This window comes from Neovison vison, chromosome 10 (assembly GCF_020171115.1).
Source record: "Neovison vison isolate M4711 chromosome 10, ASM_NN_V1, whole genome shotgun sequence".
NCBI classification, from domain to species: Eukaryota; Metazoa; Chordata; class Mammalia; order Carnivora; family Mustelidae; genus Neogale; species Neogale vison.
In genome coordinates, this window is record NC_058100.1 from 42,170,025 (window position 1) to 42,195,987 (window position 25,963).

At 43.5% G+C, this 25,963-nt stretch overlaps 1 protein-coding gene across 1 annotated transcript in view; it reads right to left on the minus strand.

Moving 5' to 3' along the window:
* SMYD3 (SET and MYND domain containing 3) overlaps positions 1-24,262 on the minus strand; it is a 689,511-nt gene extending 665,249 nt beyond the window's left edge. The window contains exon 1 of the mRNA XM_044267073.1: positions 24,048-24,262. Coding sequence (XP_044123008.1) covers positions 24,048-24,214 — 167 coding nt within the window. The 5' untranslated portion in view covers positions 24,215-24,262. The remainder of the gene's footprint in view (positions 1-24,047) is intronic.
* Positions 24,263-25,963: the final 1,701 nt, after the last annotated feature.

Here is a 25,963-nt window from a genome sequence, read left to right on the forward strand (position 1 = left end):
GAACAGAACATGCTAATGGAATGTCCAGTTTGAAATTGAATATGCAGAATTATTTATGGATATCATGAGCAGCCTGAATGAACCCCGCTGTGACAATTTCACCTTAGCCCATGAATATTAAGATGCAAAGGAGGGGGTCAATAAGGATGAAAAAGAAAGATAGTTGTCAAATCAGACTGCACTTCAGAGTAACCTGGGGAGCTTTCAAAATTTTCACATTCAAGCACACTCTAAACCAATTAAGTTAGATCTCTGGGGTGGGAACCATCCACTAATATTTTTTTTTCAATTTATTTATTTTCAGAAAATCATTATTCATTATTTTTTCACCACACCCAGTGCTCCATGCAAGCTGTGCCCTCTATAATACCCACCACCTGGTACCCCAACCTCCCATCCCCCCACCACTTCAAACCCCTCAGATTGTTTCTCAGAGTCCATAGTCTCTCATGGTTCACCTCCCCTTCCAATTTACCCAAATTCCCTACTCCTCTCTAACGCCCCTTGTCCTCCATGCTATTTGTTATGCTCCACAAATAAGTGAAACCATATGATAATTGACTCTCTCTGCTTGACTTATTTCACTCAGCATAATCTCTTCCAGTCCCATCCATGTTGCTACAAAAGTTGGGTATTCATCCTTTCTGATGGAGGCATAATACTCCACAGTGTATATGGACCACAGTGGCCAAACTATGGAAAGAACCAAGATGCCCTTCAATGGATGAATGGATAAGGAAGATGTGGTCCATATACACTAATATTTTTTTAATGCTCTCCAGGTGCTTCCAATGTGTAGCCAACACTGTGAACCAATGAATCAGAAGAGAATCTCTCCCAGGTTCTAAAAACCCGAAGATCAGAACTATGCAAAGACAAAGAGGAAAAAAGCCCCAGAAAGTAGGGAATACTTCACAAGTAAGCTGCTTTCTCACAAATTATAAATGATTTCTATGTAGTAAGGATATGTAATATTTCCCTCAGTTTCTTGGCTTCTTGATTTTAAGTCAGTTCTCTGACATACAGATGTTTTTTTACTTTTATGAAGTCAAAACCATTGATCAAAGTAACTTTTCCCCCTTATCTGGTTTTTATTTTTGCCTCAACAACTAACAACAAAACCAAAACAATAAAAAATAGGGTACTTCCTAACATTATGATTCTTAACCAAAGTAATGAATGAAAAAGTCAGGAGGTCCTGGGTGGCTCAGTCAGTCTAGCGTCTGCCTTCCACTCAGTTCATGATCTCAGGGTCCTGAGATGGAGTCCTGAGTCAGGCTTCCTGCTCAGCTTCTCCCTCTCCCGCTGCCTGCTGATCCCCCTGCTCCTGTGCTCTCTCTCTGTCAAATAGATAGATAAAATCTGGAAAAAAGAAATCAATATTAACCTAGAACTATAAATACCCTTAAATGTTTAAAATTAAACATGAATAGGCCATGTGTAAAATAAAATGGCTACAACTTTAAAAGGATACTTTTTGATTTTACTGTATTTAAACAATAATGACTTTGTCTATTTTTACTATTTATTTATTTTTAACTATTTATTTATTTAAATGTAGGCTCCATGCCCAGCACAGGGTCCAAAATGGGCTTGAACTCCCAAGACCTGAGCTAAGATCAAGACTCAAATGCTTAACCAACTAAGCCACTCAGGTGCCCCGAGTTTTTACTTTTAAAATAAACTGTCTGAGATGTTTATCACATGGGTTATGTGCCTTTTCAGAGACTATTTAGAAATACAGCTGTTACAGGGAAAGCAACCATTTGAGTTTCTAAGATAAGAACAAGACAGAACAGAAAAGCTTATTCCATAAAATCACATTTATTATTTTTATCCTAACAAGTAATTATTACAACAAAATTTAAGGGGGAGTTCACTGTACAAAATATTTTGTAGTAATAAACCCCACTTAAATCTAGATCAATAGGCACAATTCTCCCTCAGACTGTCACAAATTCAATTGACTACTAGTTGGTGTATTTTTTAAGATTTTATTTATTTATTTGAAAGAGAAAGTGAGAAAGCATGAGTTGGGAAGTGGGGGAGGAGGGTTGGGCAGAGGGAGAGGGATTAGCAGACTCCCTGCTGAGCAGAGAGCCCAATATGGGGCTTGATCCCAGGACCCTGAGACAATGACCTGGGCTGAAGGCAGATGCTGAACCAACTGAGCCACCCAGGAGGCCCTGACTACTAGTTTCAAACATGAGTTTCTGCTTTTAACATGAGTAACAAAGTCATTATTAAGACACTGTTACGTTATCAAGTTGCCCAGTGTTCTTTCATTATGGTGAGTTTTCTATAGAGATTTATGACAAAATTTTGTTTTTCTGGTTCAAATTCAAAACAGAAGCTATGCTAAATGTCAGAAGTTGAAAACAGTTTGGAAAGGACGTTCATAAAGATAGATCACTCAGGGATACTGAGTTTTAATAGCTGAAAACTAAGTCACTATACTGAAAAATGTCTGTGTGCTTTTACCCCCTTGTCCACCAGAGGGAGCATCATATCTAAGTTAGAGTCTAAATGGGGAACTCCCAGACGGAAAGGGGAAATCATCTAAAACTTGATCGACAAAAATTTCAGACGTAGCATTTACAGAATTAAACATGAAACCAAATCGTAGCATTCAAAAAGAAATTCAAAGGTAATATTTATCAAATAATGGGGCTGCTTAGAACTGTAATACTTACAGAAATCCATTCATCTGTTTAACGTAAATACACAAGCGACACAGATACCCTGAAACTCTACACAGCAAACGTATGCTGATGCAGTAATTCTGTGCTGCAGCACAAACTCTGCAGTGCTAACAAGCTCCCACTGATACTGCTGCTGCTGATCCCCAGACCACACTTGGTGTCCCAAGAACTGATGATAACATAAACTGAATTTCCATACACGTGTTTTAACTCTTAAAGTTAGGAAACTGGTCATGAGTTGGACCCTAAATTTGGGATGCAAACCCATGAAACCTGATGCCTTAAACTCCTAAATTCTGTTGAATTTCCTTTACCCGGAAAAACACCCTGAAGAGGGTGGTCTCCCTTTGCCTGAAGAACCTGCAATGGTCCCCCCGTATGGTTAGTGTCCTGTGAAGGACCGCTGGACCGGCTCTGAAACTACCTTCACCATCTCTCAGTGCTTCAGATCCATGACTCAAGTCCCAGCTAACCCCAAAGAATAAAGCAGACAACGACAGCCCACTGGGGCAGCGGGGGTGGCACAGTCAATTATGCTTCCAACTCTTGATTTCAGCTCAGGCCATGATCTCGGGCTTGTGAGATGGAGCCCCGAGTCAGGCTCCACACTCAGCAGGGAGTCTGCTTGAGATTCTTCCCTCTCCCTCTCCCCATCTTGGGTGTGCACTAAAATAAATTAAAAAAAAAAAAAGTGTAGGGCACCTGTGAGGCTCAGTCGGTTAAGCATCTGCCTTTGGCTCAGACCATGATCTGAGTCCTGAGATTGAGCCCCGCATCTCCCTCTCCATTCACCCCCGCTCCTGTACACTGTTAGGTAGATGACTAAGATCTCTGGGGGAAAAAAATGTGACTCATTAGGAGATTCATCACACACCAAAAGAACTGCAAGATTCTGGCAATTTATATCAACAAAAACTTGAGGAACACATACGGGAAAGGATCCTCGGAGTCTTGGATTCAGGAGGAAGACAATGCTGGATTAGGCTGAATTTATTGCTAGGGGTGCACTAAGCAGAAACTGTGGATTCAACAGGTTGGCTCAAGCAGCTAGGAACACCTAATAGTTTGCTTGGTTGGTTTACTGAAACCTAGACCTAAAGGTAACCTACACTAAATGAAGATGAAACATCAAAACTTCTTTGGGTACTGAGGTCTTCCTGATGGCTTAAGGAGATCAGAATACTGAGTGGATTTCGTATGAAGACCTGTTTACTCTCAACCATGTCCCTGGGAGGATCCAGAAAACATTCCATTCACCAAGCTAAGATAAATATATTCATGAGTGGAACCCTGGCCGCCTTTCAGAGCTCCGGGATGGCTAGACTTCATAGGTTAGGAATAAAAGTGGTATAACTCCTGCCATCAAACTGACTCCCTAAATTAAGCAGCAGATGATGGGATCCTGTGGGGTCAGGGACCAAGTGGCAGCACTTACTCACCAAAGACAAGGTGGGAATGAACACAATAATGACAACCAAAACAGTACCCAGAAAGGTTTAAACTGCAGAGATCTCTGTCACTGGCTAAGAAATCAGTGCCCCTAGAACTGGAACAGATGGGCAATCTAGTGAAGTCTTGATTAGTGTGAGTGGAAAAACTCTAGAAGTATGATCTAAACCACCAAAAAAGTAAAGGTGTGGCCCCTCTACCAATCGCCAGATGGGAGCCACTTAAGAGACCCAGAGTCTCTGGAATGAAGAGAAGGTCAGGTCCCTTCAGGAAGAACTCTACCACAGAGCCAAATATGGATACTGTAAATTTTCCTCCGAGGCTTCCCCAAAGAGATCAACAGCCATTTATAACAATGACTTTGTACTGGGGAAGAGGACATAAGCAGTCCTCAGGAGGATTACTAGACACTGGCTCTAAAGTAGAGTTAATTCCTGAAGACTCAAAATACCACTTTGGTCCAAACTTTCAGGAACAGCAGCTTATGGAAATCAGAGGATCAATGCAGACTGGGCTCAGATTTATCTCAGAGTAGATCCAACAGATCCCAAATCCACCGTGCAGTTAGATTCTGCCGGAAAGCACAGTTGGAACAGACATCCTTAACAACTGTCAGAATCCCCTCTCTTGGGGCGCCTGAGTGGCTCAGTCGGTTGGGCATCCAACTCCTGATATTGGCTCAGGTCATGACATCAGTGTCATGGGACTGCGTCCTGCGTTGGGCTCAGTGCTCAGCATGGAGTCTGCTTGAGATTCTCTAAAATAAACAAAACCTTAAAAAATAAAATAAATAAAATCTTAAAAAAAAAAAAAGCAGCAGCCCCTCTAATCTCCTACCCATACAGTAATGACCAGTGTAGTATAAACTGCATGATAAAGCCACTGGAACTCCCTCACCTACCGAAACAGTAAACCAAAGCCAATACTGCATTGCTTGAGGACTTCGGCCACAATCAATGATATGAGAGATGCAAAGGTGCTGATTTCCTTTCACATCCTCATTTAACGTCATTTGGCCAACGTAGTAGACAGGATCTTGGAGAATGACCATGTGTTTTCAGTTATGCACAGGACAGTTAGGTGAATGAACTTAATATTGTCACCAAGTATGGTTAAGGGTGGTTAAATAGGGGCCACTGGGTGGCTCAGTTGGTTAAGCGACTGCCTTCAGCTCAGGTCATGATCCTGGAGTCCCAGAAATCAAGTCCCACATCAGGCTCCCTGCTTGGTGGGGAGTCTGCTGACCCTCTGTCCCCCTCCCCTCTCATACTCTCTCTCAAATAAAATAGAATTTTTTTTTTAATTAAAAAGATGGTTGGGGGACGCCTGGGTGGCTCAGTTGGTTAAGCAGCTGCCTCCGGCTCAGGTCATGATCCCAGCGTCCTGGGATCGAGTCCCACATCGGGCTCCTTGCTCGGCAGGGAGCCTGCTTCTCTCTCTGCCTCTACCTGCCTCTCTGTCTGCCTGTGCTTGCTCTCTCTCCCTCTCTCTGACAAATAAATAAAATCTTTAAAAAAAAATGGTTGGGGGGCACCTGGGTGGCTCAGTGGGTTGGGCCGCTGCCTTCAGCTCAGGTCATGATCTCAGGGTCCTGGGACCGAGCCCCGCATCGGGCTCTCTGCTCAGCAGGGAGCCTGCTTCCTCCTCTCTCTCTGCCTGCCTCTCTGCCTACTTGTGATCTCTGTCAAATAAATAAATAAAATCTTTAAAAAAAAAAAAAAAAGATGGTTAAAAGGTATGCATGTGTGACAAGGGATGAACAGCGGTGGCTTTGTCTATCGACATAGCAAGCTGGAACTACAGTTCCCCAAATTTCCTCTCTGTATGACTCCGAGTTAAGGTTGACCAAAAGAGATGTGTGTGATTTGGAAGGCGGAAGTGAAGCAACCATCATCATCCTCTTCCTAGGGTGTGTAAGCCTTGTGTAGGGTACCAAGTACTGTTGCAGCCTGTGCACACTGTCACTATCTAATGGCTTGCCTTGTTGGCCTGGGATAGAAGGCAGGCCCTCTGTTCCTCCATCCCCCATGGTATCTCTTCCTGAACCTTCTCCAAGTTGTGGGGCCCAGTACATGAACAGCTCTGTGGCAAAGAGCATAAGCAATTTCCTCAGGTCATCGGTGTCATTGAGGGGAAGGCAGTGACAGACACAGGTTTCAAGTTGTCCTCATTAGTTCCAGTTGGATTCCAATGTGTTTTTGCTTCCCCCAACGTGACATCCAGCTTTTTCTGCCGGCTCCACTGACTTCAGGGCCCTCACAATTCAGAGGTAACAGCAACTTTACTAATTCCTACAATTATGTAAGGTCTAACCTCTATAATCCTTTTCCTTTGTCATTCAGTGATTCTACTGCTCTGATCCCCAAAACTGATATGAGCCCTTTGTAGAAAACTGACCAGTCCAAGAGAATAACCTGACAGTTGGGAGACACCAGATGACCAAATATATAGATACGCACTGGGCAAGAATCTGAACAAACACCCAGAGTTGTTCTTTTTCAATCTAAGTCTTTTTAGTGCCTCATTCTTCAATAGGACTAATCAAGAATGACCAGACATGGGGCACCTGAGTGGCTCAGTCATTAAGCATCTCCCTTCAGCTCAGGTCATAATCCTGAAGTCCTGGGATGGGGCCCCACATTGGGCTCCCTGCTCAGTGCGAGGTCTGATTCTCCCTCTCTCTCTCTGCCTGTCTCTCTACTTGTGATCTCTGTCAAATAAATAAATAAAAACAGAATCTTTAAAAGATAATAATAATAATAACCAGACATTTGAGGACAGTTCTTCTATCTTTTCTTTTCTTCTATTTTTCTTATACAGAGTTTGAAACATTCCCAAAAGAAGAGAATAGTATAATGAAACCCCACACGTTCATCAACCAGCTTCAAAAATTATCAATACATGGATAATCTTATACAACCTACACTCTTCACCAATACCTCCCAACTATATTAAAGCAAACCCCAGTCTGTCACTTCATCCATTATCTACCTCAAAAAGATAACTTTTGTTTTTAACTTCTCATGTGGAAATAATTTCAGATTGATAATAAAAATTGCAAGAAAGAGTAAAGAATTCCATTTGTCAGGGCACCTGGGTGGCCTGTCAGGCCTCTGCCTTCAGATCAGGTCACAATCTCAGGGTCCTGGGATCAAGCCCCGCATTGGGCTCCCTGCTCAATGGGGAGCCTGCTTTCTCCTCTCTCTCTGCCTGCCTACTTGTGATCTCTGTCAAATAAATAAATAAAATCTTTAAAAAGAAAAAGAATTCCATTTGTCCTTCACAAGGACATCATATGATGCTTACGTCTTACATAACCGAAGAACAATTATCAAAATCAAAAACTTAACGCTAAATCTAATAATTTCTAACTTTATTGCATTATAATCAGAGAACAAAGCTGTTATTACCTGAGATTTCTTAAAACTTCCTTTACCATCTAATATAAGGTATACTTTTTTAACAGTTCTTGATTACTCAAAAATATGTAATTTCAGGATGATGCCCAAGTGGCTCAGTGGGTTAAGCGCCTGCCTTCAGCTCAGGTCATGATCCCAGGGTCCTGGGATTGAGTCCCACATCCGCCTCCTTGCTCAGTGGGGAGCCTGCTTCTCCCTCTGCCTGCCACTCCCCCTGCTTGTGCTTCTCTCTCCCTCTCGCTGACAAATAAATAAATAAAATCCTTTAAAAAATGTGATCTCTGATATGTATATAGTCTTTAATAATAAGCTTAACTGCAAAGCAAATTAACACCAATTCAATATTATTAACTATAGACTTCAAATTCCATCAATTGTCCTGCTAATGTCCAATTTTTTTTTTATTTAAAGATGTTTATTTATTTACGTAGTAAGTAGGCAAAGACAAGTAGGCAGACAGGAAAGCAGAGAGAGGGGGACAAGCAAGCTCCCCGCTGAGCCGAGAGCCTGATGTGGGGCTTGATCCCAGGACCCTGAGATCATGACCTGAGCCAAAGGCAGACACTTACCCTACTGAGCCACCCAGGTGGCCCACACTGATGTCCAATTTTTTTTTAAGATTTTATAAATATAATCTTTATTTGACAGAGAGAGAGAGAGAGATCACAAATAGGCAGAGAGGCAGGCAGAGAGAGAGGGAAGCAGACTCCCCACTGAGCAGAGAGCCCGATGCGGGGCTCGATCCCAGGACCCTGAGACCATGACCCTAGCCAAAGGCAGAGGCTTAACCCTCTGAGCCACCCAGGCACCCCGATGTCCAATTTTTACTCCAGGATCATACTTGGAAGGCTTTAGTTTTCGTGCTTCCTTCATGTCCTTTAATCTGGAAGAGGTTCTTCAGTCTCCGTCATTCACAACCTGGATTCACTGGCAGAGTACTGCGTAGTTACTGTATACTACCCCTCAAATTGGTTTCCTCTGATGTTCCCTCATAATTAAATTCAGGTTACATTTTTGACATCTAACATCACAGAAGGGCCGTTGTGTCGTGCTCAGTGCGTATCAGGAAGTATACCATCTCGATGTCATATTATTAGTGTTATTAACTTTGATCACCTGGTTAAAGTGACGCCTGCTAAGTTTATTCTACTTTGAAGTTACTATATTTCTTCCTTTACACTTAATAAGTATCTAGTAAGGAGACTAAAAATTATGGATTTTTTTTTTAAAAAAGATTTTATTTATTTACTTATTTGAGAGAGAGAGAAAGGTCAGACAGGGGGAGGGGAAGAGGGAAAAGCCAACCCCCAGCTGAGCAGGGAGCCCAATGCAGGGCTCATCCCAAGACCCGGGGATCACGACCTGACCCAAGGCTGATACTTAACTGACTGAGCCACCCAGGCACCACTGTAAATACCTATTTCTGATCATACTTTTGCACACTAGTTTTAGCATCCACTGATTATTCCTGTCCAAAAGTTACAGATCAGACTGTTTCTGAGATACAATCCAACTCATTCTATCCTTAGCTCTTCTAGCATCTTATTTTTTTTTAAGATTTTATTTATTTATATGAGAGAGAGAGAGAGAGAGATCACAAGTAGACAGAGAGGCAGGCAGAGGGAGAGGGGGCAAACAGACTCCCTGCTAAGCAGAGAACCCAATGTGGGACTCAGTCCCAGCCAAAGGCAGAGGCTTAACCCACTGAGCCACCCAGGTGCCACTACTAGCATCTTAAAAACTTCACCTTGGGGTGCTTGAGTGGCTTAGCCATTGGGCGTCTGCCTTCAGCTCAGGTCACCAGCCCTGCATCGGGCTCTGTGCTTGGCAGGAAACCTGCTTCTCCCTCTCCCACTGCCCACTGCTTTTGTTTCCTCTATGTGTCTCTCTCCATCAGATAAATAAAATCTTAAAAAAAAAAAAGAAAGAAAGAAAGAAAAAAAACCTTCATCTTTATTTGGTTAAGCTGTTGAAAATTTTAGACAAGACTGGGATAGGGGAAATAATTTGCAATAAACACCCCACTGATTAATACTTCATGGTTTAGGGCACCTTGGTGGCTCAGTGGGTTAAAGCCTCTGTCTTCAGCTCAGTTCATGATCTCAGGGTCCTGAGATGGAGCCCCACATCCCACTCTCCGCTCAGCAGGGAGCCCGCTTCTCCCTCCATCTCTCTGCCTGCCTCTCTGACTACTTGTGATCTCTGTCTGTCAAATAAATGAATAAATAAATCTTTAAAAAATACAAAAATGTTTCATGGTGTAACACAGTTTTATTTTAATGATGCTCTTTACCGAAGTAAACAAGCCTGAAATATAAGAAGACTTATGTACAAGTTGGTTCTATAGTGTCTCTTAAGTAAATTTATAGTGAAACAATAAGTCAAAAAAATCATGACCCTCCACAGATGATGAAAATGCCTTTGGCAGAATCAACACCTGTTCTTAATTAAAAACTCTTGAAAAATAGTTTAAAAAATAGTGAAAAAACTGAAAAATCAAAAAATATTTTTTTAAAAATTGAAAAATAGTTTAAAAACTCTTGAAAAAAAGATGGAAATACTTCCTTAACATGATAAAATATATGTCCCTCAGTACTAAATCCAGAATCTTACTTAATAAGTAAGATTAAGTAATTAATAAGGGAGACCAGGAACAATACAAGAACCCCCACTACCTCCACTACTATTTAACATTACTCTGGAAGCATTACTCAGAGTGTACCAGCCTGGGAAGAACAATGAGAGGCATAAAAATTAAAAAAGAAAGGAGACTGCATATCTGAAGATGACATGAGTACCCCCAGCTATCAAATTCTCTGGAATTCTCTGTAACTGAAACAGTGTGAAACAAGCACAAGTACACAGATCAGTGAAACAGAATAGAAAGCTCAGAGTTAGAGCCAATTAGTATATGAGCTATAATACAAACACTGTTTTTGACCCAGTGATCTGCTCCAAGGTTTTTTTATTAATGGTGATGGGATTAAAAGCCATTTAGAAAACAGTAAAATTAGATTCATGCTGGGGCACTTGGGTGGCTCAGTTGGTTATGCATCTGACTTGATTTCAGCTCAGGTCATGACTTCAGGGTTGTTAGACGAAGCCCCACATCCAGCTCTGTGCTGGGCATGGAGCCTACTTAAGATTCTTTCTCACTCTCCCTCTGCCCCTCCATCCCCGACTCTGCATTCTCTCTCTCTAAAACAACAAAAAAATTAGATCCATACCTTATACCATACATACTAAATTCTAAATGAATCAGCAATGGGGGTGCCTAGGTGGCTCAGTGCGTTCGGCATCTGCCTTTGGCTATTTAGCCATGCCTAAGGCTCTGCTCAGCAGGAGCCTGCTTCTCCCTCTGCCTCTTCCCCTGCTTGTTCTGTCTCTCTCTCAAATAAATAAAATCTTTAAAAAAAGAAAAAAAAAAGAGTCAGAGATCTAAATGTAAAGATTTCAAGTATACAAGCTCTTGGGTACCTGGTACCTGGGTGGCTCAGTAAAACGCACAACTTGTGATTTCAGTTCAGGTCAGTTGTGAGATCAAGGAACAGGCTCCAAAATCAGCAGGGAGTCAGCTTAAGAGTCTCTCTCTCTCTCTCCCTCTGCCCCTCCTCCACTCCCCAGGCACATGTGTGCACACACATTCTCTCAAATAAAATAAAATATACAAGATCTAAAAGAAAGCAAGGGGGGGGCGCCTGGGTAGCTCAGTGGGTTAAGCCTCTGCCTTTGGCTCAGGTCATGATCTCAGGGTCCTGGGATCAAGCTGCACATCAAGCCCTCTGCTTAGCAGGAAGCCTGCTTTCCCCCTCTTTCTCTCTGCCTACCTCTCTGCCTACTTGTGATTTCTCTCGCTGTCAAATAAATAAATAAAATCTTAAAAAAAAAAAAAAAGCACAGGTAAATTACTCTATCATAATCAAAGTGAAAAGACAACCTAAGGGAAAATATTTCCAATATTTATCAAAGAAAAAGGCTAATATTGATAATGTACAAAAAAATGCTTAAAATTTGGGGGCGCCTGGGTGGCTCAGTGGATTAAGCCTCTGCCTTCAGCTTGGGTTGTGATCTCAGGGTCCTGGGATGGAGCTCTCTGCTCAGCCGGGAGCCTGCTTCCCCCTCTCTCTGCCTGCCTCTCTGCCTACTTGTGCTCTCTCTCTGTCAAGCTCTCTCTCTCTCTGTCAAACAAATAAATAAAATCTTTAAAAAAAAATGCTTAAAATTTGAAGCAGAAAAAAAAAAGACCAGAAATCTAATAAATGGTAAAAAGATATACATACATAAAATTTTTTTAGGATATATATAGACAACTCACAAAAATATATACATATGTACTTTACATATATAAAAAAATGTTTAACAGGGGTGCCTGGCTGGATAAATCAGTAGAGCATGCAACTCTTGATCTCAGGTTCATGAGTTCAAGACCCACATTGGGCACAGAGTTTCCTTACAAAATAAAAAAGGAGGAGCACCTTGGTGGCTCAGTCAGTTAAGCTTTTGCCTTCAACTCAGGTAATGATCCCAGAGTCCTGGAATCGAGCCCCACACTGGGCTCGAATGCCCAGCTCCTGCTGGGCAGGGAGTCTGCTCCTCCTTCTATCCCTCTCCCTACTCATGCTTTCATTCTCTCTCTCTCTCTCTGAAATAAGTAAAATTTTTAAAAGAATAAAATAGGACTGCCTGGATGGTTCAGTTGGTTAAGCATCTGCCTTTAGCTCAGGTCATGATCCCAAAGTCCCAGGACTGAGGCCTGTATTGGGCTCCCTGCTCAGAAGGGAGTCTGCTTCTCCTTCTCCCTCTGCTCCTCCCCTCTGCTCATGCTCTCTCTCTCTCATTGACTCTCTCAAATACTCAAGAAATAGGGGCACCTGGGTGACTCAGTGGGTTAAGTCTCTGCCTTCGGGCTGAAGTCATGATCTCAGGATCCTGGGATTAAGTCCCATATCTGGCTCTCTGCTTAGCAGGGAACCTGTCTCTGCCCCCACTCTGCCTGCCTCTCCCCCTACTTGTGATCTCTCTCTGTGTGTCAAATAAATAAATAAAATCGTTTAAAAAAAAAAAAACTTGGCTCCATAGCTCAGGGGTTAGAGCACTGGTCTTGTAAAAAAAAAAAAAAAACTCTAAGAAATAAATAATTAAATAAATAAAAGCGTTTACTTTTTTTTACAGATTTTGTTTATTTGAGAGAGCATGAGAGAGGGGAGGGTCACAGCAAGAAGAAGACTCCCCACTGGTCAGGGAGCCCGATGTCCCCCTCCTGGGACTCCAGGACCATGACCTGAGCCAAAGGCAGTCACCCAATCAACTGAACCACCCAAGTGCCCAAAAAGTAAGAACGTTTAAAAAAAACAGATGTTTAATTTACTGATAATATAACTTAAATGCATAATGAAACTATACTGAGACACCACTTCTCACCCATCAGACTGGCAAAACTTTAATAGCCAGAAACTCAAAAGCCTAACCAGACACTTAGTCTACAAAGCTGAGGTTAACAAGCACTCTTACACATTGCTAGTAGAGACGTAAAATGGTACCATCCCACATAGCTATTAACATTCTGACTTAGCGCTCCCACGTCCAGAAATTTACACTGAATATACACCTGCAATAGAACAGAAATATGTTTAAATGCAAAGTTATTATTCATTACAGCATTATTCACAATTGCAAAATACTAGAAATTACATAACCGGTCAAGCAGAGGAAATTAGAAACTATGGCACATACACAAAACAGAGTATTACAGAGCTATAAAAAAGAAAAATATTCTACAAATATGATATGGAGTGATTTCCACTAGATTTTTAAAGATTTTATTTAATTTGACAGACAGAGACCACAAGTAGGCAGAGAGGCAGGCAGAGAGAGAGAGGAGGAAGCAGGCTCCCCGCTAAGCAGAGAGCCTGATGCGGGGCTCGATCACGACCTGAGCCGAAGGCAGAGGCTTTAACCCACTGAGCCACCCAGGTGCCCCATGGGCCCATTCTTATTCTTGCCACTTTTCTGTTAATTTGAAATTCTTTCCCAAAAAAAGTATTTTAAAAAATCTTAAATATAATGGAAAGAGGTTACTTTTTCATGGAAGTAGCTACAGAAGCATACAATAATTGCAAATACCAAAATTATGGTATGTTCACAATGATCTTAAAAATAACTCCAGGGGCTCCTGGGTGGCTCAGCTGGTTAAGCGACTGCCTTTGGCTCAGGTCATGATCCTGGAGTCCCGCATCGGGCTCCCTGCTGGGAAAGAAGTATGCTTCTCCCTCTGACCCTCCCCCTTCTCATGCTCCCTCTCTCTCTCTCTCTCTCTCTCCTCTCTCTCCCTCTCAAATAAATAAATAAAATATTTTAAAAATAATAATAATAACTCCAGATTCTGGGATGCCTTGGTGGCTCAGTCAGTTAAGCATCTGCCTTCGGCTCAGGTCATGATCTCGGGGTCCTGGAATCGAGCCCCTGCAGACTCCCTGCTCAGCGGGGCATCTGCTCTCCTTTTCCCTTTGCTCCTCTTCCCACTTGCGCTCTCTGCTCTCAATAAATAAATAAAATATTTAAAAAACAAAAATAACTCCAGATTCTGAGTTCACGTATTTTCTGCACATACAAGAATAAATTACAGCCCATGATACATGAAAGAATACAGATGTACTTAGGAATAATTTAACACTTGACTATAAATGTAGACTCCCTAGTTCCTTTTCATCATATTCAGTGCTATTTCAGGATGCTAGAGTATCCGTTTGACAAGTGCTTTTACTGAATACTTAGAGTGGGCTACATGCCATTTAATTTAAGCCTTTCTTAAGTCTTTGCTACTCATGTATAATCAGCAAACCAGCACCTTTAGCTTGTCAGAAATGCAAAACCTCACACCCAACCCAGACCTTACTGAATCACAATCTACACTTGAACCAAACCTGAGAGATTTATTTGCACATTAAAGTTCAAGAAGAGCTGCTCTTAGTGACTTAACCGGGGTTCATCTCTAGCTCCCACTAACTCTGAGGCACGAAGTGCAATTCCCCAGAGCAGCTCTCCTCCATGGCATGACTCATGCCTGTTTCTCCAAACCCACTCAGGGCCTCCACAGTCTTCAAGGCAAGGAAGAGAGGGCAGGAAGAATGCACAGGATGTTTCATGGCAGACTCAGAAATGGCTTGTATCATCTCCAGCCCACACTCCACTAGCCAAAAAGGAATCACAGGACCCCAGTCAAACTGCAAACGGGCTAAGAAACAGAGTCATCTTGTCTGCTCACGGGGCCAGGGTGGGGGGAGGCGATGAATAAAGTTTAGTAATGAATAGTGAGAGGTCTCAGGAATACCAAGGAAAAGTTAAACAACAGGCTAGAGCAGAGGCAGACTATCATTAGGACTATGAACAGGAGTTCTACTTCTCTCAGTTCAAATTCTAAAGCCACTGGGGCCAGCCAATGAACTAACTCACTTTCTGTCAAGAGGTTCACTCTTAGTCTAATCAACTGATTCAAAAAAGAAAGAAAAGTGAACTTAAGCCGGCAAGCGTTTGTAAGGAGTCTTCATCTCAAGCAGCACACACCATTTCTTACAATTTCAAAATGAAACAAAATCTAAGAAAGATGTTCTCAAAGTTTATTTAAAATTTTAATTACAAAAAAAAGGATACAAGCTTGGGGGGGGATACAAAATAAAGAAAGTACAAAGGAATATCTTCCCTCCCACCTCCAAGTCCTATTGTCTAGAAGCAATCACATTTTGGGTGTTCTTCCAAACTTTTCCTATACATACAAGGACATACACACACCCACATAGACACACACAAAGATTTATTTAAAATATATACATTGTTCTACAACTTTATTCACATAGCAGTGTGTCACGGACAGCCATCCAAATGTATAAAAATGGATCTATTTCCATCTGAACAGCTGGACAGTATAACATGGCTACACCATAACTTAACTAGTCCCCTACTGATGGACATTAAAATTTTCTCTCCCTTTTTGGGGCACCTGGATGGCTCCATGGGTTAAGCCTCTGCCTTTGGCTCTGGTCCTGAACTTAGGGTCCTGGGATTGAGCCCCACATCCGGCTCTCTGCTCAGCAGAGAGGCTGCTTCCCCCACTCTCTCAGCATGCCTCTCTACCTACTTATGAGCTCTCTCTCTCTGTTAAATAAATAATTTCTTTTAAAAAAAATTTCCCTCCCTTTTTAATTATCAAACTGCTATACTAAGCATCCTTGTGCAGCCACTGTTATTTGTAATTCTGTCAGAATTCCACCAAGCAGGGCTGAGAAAACCTAGTGTTCAGTTGACAGGTCCTATCAAATTGCACTCCTGCAAGTATATGAACGTTCTGTATTTGTGTTTATAAGGAACATAATAGATACTTTTGGGGGGTTGTTATGAGAATTAAGTAAAATAATACAAAGTAAAGCACTTAAAATCATGCCTGGTATTGCTAAGTGATAATAAATATTAGCTACTGAATAATAATATTCAATCATCATATATTGTGGTGACAAGTAAATGGGAGCTAGCTCTCTTACTTTCCCCTGATAATCAAGGTTAATCATCATCCCATATTTGGCCGTATCCGATACAGGGGACCCATCTCTCCTTAACAGCTAAAAGTTAAGAACGAGCCTAAAGTTAGACAATGAGAAGCAAAAATTGACTAACTCATCCCAACTAGGCAGCACTAAGTCCATATCTTCATTCCTGATCCCAAATAATATCCTGATTTATTGAGAAAACCAGAACCAAATTTTGTTCACTGGTTCACAGCATACACTAGAACAAACCTTAGCCTCTGAAAATGATTAAAAAAAAAAAAAAAAAAAAGTCCAAGAGCACCTGGGTTGCTCAGTCGGTTAAATGTCCAACTCTTGACTTCGGCTCAGGTTTTGATCTCAGTGTCCTGAGTTCAAGTACTGCACTGGATTCCACACTGGGCATGGAGACTACTTAAAAAGAAAAAGAAAAAAAAAAAAAGACATGTCCACTGTCTTCTTTTTTAAATTTTTTAAAGATTTTATTTATTTATTTGACAGAGAGAGATCACAAGCAGGCAGAGAGAGGGGGGGAGCAGGCTCCCTGCTGAGCAAAGAGCCCAATGCAGGGCTTGATCCCAGGACCCTGAGATCATGACCTGGGCCAAAGGCAGAGGCTTAACCCACTGAGCCACCCAGGCGGCCCATGTCCGGTGTTTTCTAACAGTAGTTCTCAAAATACAGTCCAGGGACCAATGGAAGTCCCCAAAGCTCTTTCAGGAGACCCATGAAGTCAGAACTATTTCCTTAATAATATTAACACTTTTTCTGCCTTTTTTATTCTCATTCTCCCATGAGTGTACAGTCGAGTTTTCTAGAGGCTATATGACATTTTGTAAAATACTGAATGCAGAAGCAGTTATGGGAATCCAAAAGTCTTCTATTAAGCCAGACATTAAAGAGATACACAAAAATGTCAAGCAAGCAACTCTCTGTAAGTGTTCTTTTGTTTCAGAAAATATAGTCTGTTTCACTAAAAACTGTTAAAATGTAATAACTGTTTAAATACATATTTTCAAAAGTTGTCAGTTTTAATTTTTTATGCAATAAAATCATAGAGATAGCCACGTAACTAAAGTACTCAGAGTAAAACCCATTCAGAGTCCTAAATAACTGTTTGTTAGAGCCCCTCCTATGAAATCCTTCTCAATTTTCAGGAGTGTAAAGGAGTTCTGAGACTGAAAAGCTTGAGAAACACAGCTCTATGTTATCAGTTGTCTCAAATGACAGTGTATGTCAACAGCAGTCAAACCACAGGTTTTAGTCCATTGCTTCAATTGTCCTGTGAAAGTCAGAGGCAACCAGATAAGGTCTACAGAAGCCTGTCAGTATTTCTCAGAGATGGCAGCACAGTTAGAGAAGGCTGATCAAAGGACAGGAAAAGTTCCAAAAAGAACAAATCAGTGATCCCTCCCCGTTACAAAAGGGTCTACGATAAAAACCTGACACCAGCTGGCTGGCTGGTCCCAAATATGTGTTGCCATTTGGGGAACTCAGGATCCTCCTCTACTGGTGGCAAACCAGGCACTCTGTACCAGTAGAAGCCATATCAACCCTGGTGAGGCCAACTGTACTGCTGAGTTCCAAGCACCAGTCTCCACCCCACAGCTGCTCTGTTCCTGAGTTCTCTGAACAATCGCCAGGTTGTCTGAAGAAGGAGAAAAACTTACTGCTATCCACAAAGCAGGTCATCCTGTCTGATTAAGAACATCCTCTGCTGTAGCATTCACATGGACCAAATGTTTTCAGGCTCAGGGCTCTGCCATACCGCCCTTTCCCAAACCTCCTTGCAGAAGAAAAGGAAGAAGCAAAAGAAACAGGAATTATAACTGCGACTTAAAAAGAAAAATGGAAATCATATCCACAGTCCTTTCCCAACCCACTTCGTTATCAATCCTTCCTTGAACCTCAGGACTCCATTAGCCAGTGCCAGGCATCTGCAAATCCTGACTTCAAGCCATTTCTCAAGGTTCTACTCTTTGAGGACCTTCACAGTTCACCCTCCACCTCCCCAAGGAGAGTCTGTAACAAGACAGCAGTTTGCCAGCACCTAGTACTGACCTATTTCACAAAACCAGCCATAAACCCACAGAATGCCTATCACCCATTATTTAAACAGAGGTGAGTGCCTCCCTGTCCCCATTTGGCTCTTCCTACCAGGGCCTTAAATCTTGGCTTAGGAAGCAAATGTGAGAATTTTGCCTTTGTTGAAACTATTCATTCCAATGCTTAATGTTAATGTTCTTGGTAACTTCACTTACTCAGAAAATTCACCTATAAAAAAGCGGGGGGGGGGGGGACAGGGGGGACACAGGACGTGGCTGGTTCAGTCGGTTAAGCATCCAGCTCTTGATTTTGAATCCAGTCATGATCTCAGGTTGGTGAGATGGAGCCCCAAGCTGGGGCCCTGTGCTGGGCGTGTAGCCTGACTGGGGTTCTCTCCCTCCCTCTCCCCTTCCCCACTGCACTCATACATGCACTCTTTCATTAAAAAGAAGAAAGAAAAGAGAAAAGAAAGGAAGGATCAATCGATCTAAGACCTCAGCCTCTGTTTCCCGATCATTTTAACAATCTTCTTCCCTATCTCAGGTACTTTCTGCCATACCTTAAACCCTCTTGCTCCAACACACGCTACTATACATACATATATAAAAACATATAAATAAATATAGATATAGATACATAGATATATAGATATATCTCAAGGCCTGCCATTCCGACCACTCTACCTTTTCCTTGACCACACCATGTCCTCTAACCCCTCAAGTCCATCACATTCCACTGTCCATCAACCTACCCTCCTTATGGCCTCAGTCCCTTGCTCGAAAATCATGGTGCCTGATTACCTCCCTTGCCTACAACATCCATCTCTTTCTCCCACTCTCCATCCATTAAACTAACCTGGAAATCCTGGATAAACCCAAATTTCATAGTCAAGGAGCTGACCATGGAGAAAGAAAAAAGCACACCTGTGCTAATTGCTCTCACTCTAAATAAATGAACACAAGTTTGATGTGGACCCCCAGCACTTCCCAGCTATGCTACATTCCATGAGGCAATGCACTCTTCTAGAAGGGTATTTCAAACCTTCTCTTCTCTAAGACTGAGTTACTCAGCAACCACTTCCCTAGCTGTCCTCAAAACATTCCATCGCGGCTGCCACCTTCCCTAGCACTCTTCTTCCGACCTCGGTCTATGAAGGTGACCTGCCTTCCCCCAGGTTCGGTCCTTGGCGGAGATGGATTACATCAACTCACCACAGCGTTCTTTTCTTGCCCTTTAGTGCCTGGTCATATCTACCCACACTGCAGCTCAAATGTAGCTGCTTTATTTTCTATTAATTGATCAACTCTGTCTCATGGACATGGGGTTGTTTTTTCTATATTTAGTCTAAACTTCCTCATGAATACTCACCCTAGGAAATAGCCAGAAACTTAAAATTTGCCAAATATCTCTGTCTCTTCCAGTTAATATTCAGACATTTAAGTTTAATTCCTTACCCGAGCTGGTTTAAATAGGTGCTTTCAGGTAAATTTTCTCCAAATGGGGCTTAAGGGACACAACCTTATGGTGGCAAGAAGACCTAGGATCTTGGTATTTCTGTGGATCTTCACTGACCTCTGCTGCAAAGAGGTGATCATGTCCCATACCTGGACTGTTGCCATTTCACCTTCTGAGATGTCATGCCTGCTCCCAGCGCTGTATCCATGACCCTGACCTTCAGTCTGGAGTTGTGTGATGCCTGCTGTCCCACCAGCTCCTCCACACCCCCCCCCAGTGATACGAGAGCATTTCAGACTCCCCTGCTACCACAGGCTCATCTGTCTAGCCACTTCCTTCTACCACTGCTGTGCTATATCCCCAAGTTGGAACAGCACCAACCCACACAGCTATCCCCACCCTCCAAGATTCCAAATAAGCAGCACAGCCAAAGGCCTTCTACTTTTGACTGACCCCTCAACCTATTGAACACACTCACCCCAACTCCAAAACTCGGGCCAGACAAGGAAACTCAAAACAGACATTTCAAGGGCAGCTCAGTCAGTGGAGTGTGTAACTCTTGATCTTAGGGTTGTGATCATATAAATTATTTCAGGTCACGACTTTATATCATTTAATCTTTCTGCAATTTACATACTTCATTTTTTTTCTACTCACAAGATGAAAGTCCCGCACTGGGTGTAGAGATTACTTTTTTAAAAAAGATCTTTCATGGCACCTGGTTGGCTCAGTGGGTTAAAGCCTCTGCCTTTGGCTCAGGTCATGATCTTGGGGTCCTGGGACTGAGCCCTGCATTGGGCTCTCTGCTTAGCGGAGAGCCAGCTCCCCCCACCACTCTGACTGCCTCTCTGCCTACTTGTGATCTCTGTCTGGCAAATAAATAAATAAATAAATAAATATCTTTTTTATTAGATTAAATTTTTTAAAAAGATCTTTCCAAAAAAATCCCAAAATTTATTTTCCCTACCTTTGTCTCCTTTCTTTCCATAATTTACCAGGGCTTTCTCAGGGCTGGAAAAGAAGAACTTTCAATTTCCAATTCATCCTCCTCCCTGTTGGAAGGTACTAAGCCTCAAGCTCAGCCTTAATGATGGAAGAGAAATCATATCCTCTTTACCCAAGAAAAGAAACTATCATCAGAGTATGTCAGAGGAAGTTCTTGATACAGAAACTACAGGCAACTTGTAACTTTAGAAAACAAAAACAAACATACAGTGACTTAAAATTGCCTTAAATACTATCCCTTCACAACTTTAACTGTTAGCATCTCCTGTGTGCTAGGCTCCAAGGATATAAGATAGGGAACTGGGTCACTGAAGTGGGTAGACCTACAAACAAAATAATTACAATGGAATTTTATATGCCGGATTTATGAAAACGGAAAACACAAGTAACCCCTTTGTCAATCTTTTCCAAGTCAAAGTGAAGAGGTGAGCTACTGCAGAAAAAGGATCATATAAATTATTTCAGGTCACGACTTTATATCATTTAATCTTTCTGCAATTTACATACTTCATTTTTTTTCTACTCACAAGATGAAAGACCAGTCCTTACTGAGAGAAAAAAGGGAAGAAAAGCCATAAAGCGGGTTCATTCAAGTTTCTCTATTAATAAAAATCAATATGTGAGAACTAAAGCCCTTTTTCAAACAGCCCAAGACCAAAGGAAATCGGGTAGAATGAAATAATAAATTACAATAAATCTGTTATTTTATGTTGCCACCCCCACCCCAGACTGTTAGTGTTACAAATGAGTATTTTCATTCCATTTAATTCAAATGGAAGACAGCAGAAAGGCAAGAACAGCTAGAGGAAAATTCAGCCAGATGTTCTTAACACAAACTAAAAGCTTACTATGTGTCAGGCACTTGGGGCTACAAAAATTGAAAGATGTAACACCTACACTCGAGGCCTTCACAACTGATGATGAACAAACAAATTTTACTTACAAGGTGATAAAGAACACAGAAACTTTACCCCAGTGATGGTCATTCAATCGTAGTAGAAAACTGCACGAAACAATGCACCACAGTTTGATTTCTCTAACACTGTTTTCAGGCTGTGCTGATTCCCAACTAGGCACTGCAGAAATACTAACCACTGACGCGGAAGTGTTCAACGGAGCACCTACTACCACAGCTCAGGTCAGCTATATCCTAGTAAGGGCAAGTAAATAAATAAGTGCAAATGTATTTTGTGTGTAAAGCACTACTAAACAAGTGTGTATCAGTATGAAAACTCCTTTTATTTTTGTTTGGATGCTTGGTATTTACTGATATCCCTTTCTTATTTTATGTTTGCTAATTCCCCCACTATAATGCATATTGGTGGGAACAGAGACTGCCTCCTTTCCTAAAAGCCAAGAAGTCCTAACAGTCACCTTCTCAAACTCTCTTGCAGCGAGGATGCAGGCAGTGACCCAATCTCAGCTAATCCAAGACACCACTGAGGATTTTGAATCAGAAGCTAATACCACAAAAAAGCATGGATGAGAAAGCAGCATTCCAACAATACTCAGTTTCCCCACAGCAGTAATGGCAGCAGGGCCCAGGATTGCGGTGCTGGTAATACATGTGGGAGAAGCTAGCACACTACCAGGCAGCATCACAAATGATGTACTCCCCAGGTCCCAACTCCAACTACTTCTGAAGTGCAATTCTGACTACGGAACTCCCCTTGGTTCCTACCCACTTTCAGAACTGGGGTTCCTCCAGACCTCAAAGTAATGCTGAGATCTCCCCAATGCTCTTACATGAAATTCCTTTTTTGCTTAAAGCATTACTAAGCAAGTAATGTCTCATTAATGAGCTATAGGAGTAATAGCCAACAGTAATGAAATAGCATAGTAAAGAAAGAAGCATCCCACCCACCAACAGCTGGGTCTGCACAGTCTACTTTGGAAAACAGACAATTTGTGTATCACTTGACTCAAGTTCAGCTCTGATAATTCAGTGAATCATCTGTTATCATGTATTAATTCCAAAACTTCTCCATCTCAACTACTAAATAACTTTGCCAGTCTGATCTCATCTGGAAGACGACCCACACCTCCTCTCTCCATCACCTACTATTATAGGGCAGCAAGTTCTCTACATTCGAACTTGAGATACACCCCCAGATGATTTAACAAGAGCAAGAAGAGCCCAGCTCTCCACTTTGCTTGAATAAGAATCAAAGATCTATAACTTTCAACTGGAGGCCTTCAGCAAATAGTCGAGTCCTAAATTAACTGTTTTCAAAACTTTTTTTTACGTTGTGACGTTTACAAAAACTTGAAAAGTGCTCTCTCAACTGATTTTTTTACTGTTACTGTTATGGTCATATCAGGAAGCTACAGATACAATTGTTACTGTTACTTAGTAACTTTAAAATGCAAAATTAAATAAATAAACTCCTCAATTACGAATCAAATGAGGAACTGGTTAAGAGTAATGGTCAAGCTACGGATCTGAATTCTGCAACTACCTCCTCACCTCCACCCACCCAAATCCCAGGCTAGGAGATCTGAAGGGTAGTCCTGTGGAAAATCATCCCACCCATCTCCTCTGGCAGATAATAGGAGCTCAGTAACATTAGTTGCTCGACACAAATCCTATGACTCTGTGTGTGTGTGTGTGTGTGTGTGTATACACACACACCGTGTTTCCATAAATTGCTTTAACATAGCACTTTACATTGGCCCCGGGCTTCCAGGCTTATGAAACGCTTTCGCAGGAATTCCCGCATCCCGAAAGATGGTTAAGACTTGGACTTGCCTGCACAGCCATCAAATGCAAAGCACGCCATGGAACCTCAGTAACTTGGGCTCCCACCGCACTGTACTGCATCTCTAGTTCAGCCCTTCGGATTCGCTGTAGGTAATTCTCGCTCTCACCGATGCGCTCCGTAGGGATGCCCCGTTCATGTCCGGAGCTCCAGGCGGAACACAACCTGGACCCTGGAAAGTGTTCGGTAAACAGCGAGATTCTTCCGCCTCCCGCCAGCCGGGTCCTCTCCTGGCGGGTCCCGACTACCCAGCCCGGTTGGCACACATCCCTGCGCCCCCACCACCACCCCCAGCCAGCCGTGACCTCCGGGGCCGCACCGATGAAGCGTGCCGCCCGGGACAGACTTTTGGTTCCCCGGTAAAATTACCCGCAGCACAACGCTGCCCCTTAGCTCTGCCCCACCGGCTCCCTCCGATTCCTACGGCAGCCCGGGGGCACGGGCGGGGGGTGCTAGCGGGTCCGGCTCGGCCCCACCGAGCGGCGGGGGCTGAGCCTGGGACGCCCCCCAGCCCCCCGCACCCAGTCCCCTGCCAGCCGCGACGCGCCCCGGGAAACGCGGGGCTGAGCACCTGGGCAGCAACCCCCAAACGTGCGCACCCACGACCCGGCAGGGTCCCGCGGCGGGCAGCCCCACTACCCGGGGCTCGGGTGGGCGAGAGCGCTCCGCACGTACCCGAGGAGGCAGCGGTCGCAGACGACGCCACGACTCCCCTTGCACACGGTGTACGCCAAGGGATCCGAGCGGAAGAGCAGCTCTCCGGGGCGCAGCTGCGCCAAGGCGCGCAGCCCGTTTCCCCTGTTGGCGGTGCTGAACTTTTCCACCTTCGGGGGCTCCATCATCTCAGGTCCGCGCGTCAGCCGTCCGCCGCGTCCGGCAGCTAGCGTCTCGCGTGCAGCCGGGAGCCGCGCGCCTGCGCCGTGCGCGCACGCGTACGCCCGAGGGGCGGGGCGGGCGCGCGGGGCCTCTGAGCATGCCCAGACCCAGTCCGGCGGCGAGGCGGGCCAGAGAGGCGCGCGGGGTGGGGTTGTGCCTCTGGACTTCCAGGGCTGGCGACTGCCGGTCCCCAAGCCGCTCCGCGAGGAGTGGCGGTGTTACACACACTGGCCCAGGGTTCAGTTATTATAGTTTGTATGCAGACGGAGAGGTGAGGGAACAGTGCGGTGGATACCTCTATACCCTCTTTTTTTTTTTTTTAAAGGTTTTTTATTTATTTATTTGACAGAGACAGACCACAAGTAGGCAGAGAGGCAGGCAGAGAGGGAGAGAGGAGGAAGCAGGCTCCCCGCTGAGCAGAGAGCCCGATGCGGGACTCGATCCCAGGACCCTGGGATCATGACCTGAGCCGAAGGCAGCGGCTTAACCCACTGAGCCACCCAGGCGCCCCGATACCTCTATACCCTCTTCCGAGATCAAACAGTTCTTGGCATTTCACCATTTCTGCTCATTTTTTCTCTCCAGGTATGTAGGTATTGTTGTTGAACCCTGTGAAAGGAAGTTGGTCGGTTATTGAATCGTTTAAAAGTAAGCTGCAGGCACCATGATTGCTCATAACTCATTTCTTTTTTTTTTTTTTTTTTTAAGATTTTATTTGTCAGAGAGAGAGGGAGAGCGAGCACAGGCAGACAGAATGACAGGCAGAGGCAGAGGAGGAAGCAGGCTCCCTGCCGAGCAAGGAGCCTGATGTGGGACTCGATCCCAGGACACCGGGATCATGACCTGAGCTGAAGGCAGCTGCCCAACCAACTGAGCCACCCAGGGGTCCCTCATAACTCATTTCTTAATTAAGTGCTGTCACCTGTGCTGAGCAGAAGCCTGAGAACAAAGCAGAAGCTGACCCCTGCGACCCACCACCCAACTCCTGGGTGGGTGGTGTGTGACAGTCCTCCAGGAAACTCCCAAATAGCTTCACGTTAATGCTTTGCTCTCTAGCTAGACAGTAGCTAGGCCTCCAGTGTCCTTAGGGTCTTCTTTAGTTTGTGAAAAGCCCTTTTAGACACCTCCCTTTTTCCTTACCTCCCCTGACTCTCAGGTATATATATATATAATCAACCATTCCACACAAACCCAGTACAGCAGCTCTTTCTGCCCACAGGTCCCATCCCTGTGCTTTAATAAAACCACGTGGGTTTTTTTGTACCAAACACATCTCAAAAATTTGTTCTTGGGGGCACCTGGGTGGCTCAGTGGGTTAAAGCCTCTGCTTTCGGCTCAGGTCATGATCTCAGGGTCTTGAGATTGAGCCCCACATCGGGCTCTCTGCTCAATGGGGAGCCTGCTTACCCCCTGTCTCTGCCTGCCCTTCTGTCTGCTTGTGATCTCTCTCTCTCTCTCTCTCTGTGTCAAATAAATAAATCTTAAAAAAATTTGTTCTTGGTGGACTGGATTTCGACAACACTCCAAAACTCCGTCACATGTATTTCCTCAGAATAAAATCAATATCCTACAGGACTACAGTATGAGGGGCACCTTGGTGGCTCTGTCGGTTGAGCATCAGATTCTTGGTTTCTGCTTATACGTGGATGTCAGGGTCATGAGATCAAGCCCCACTACTGGCTCCCCACTCAGGAGGGAATCTGCTGCTCTCCCCT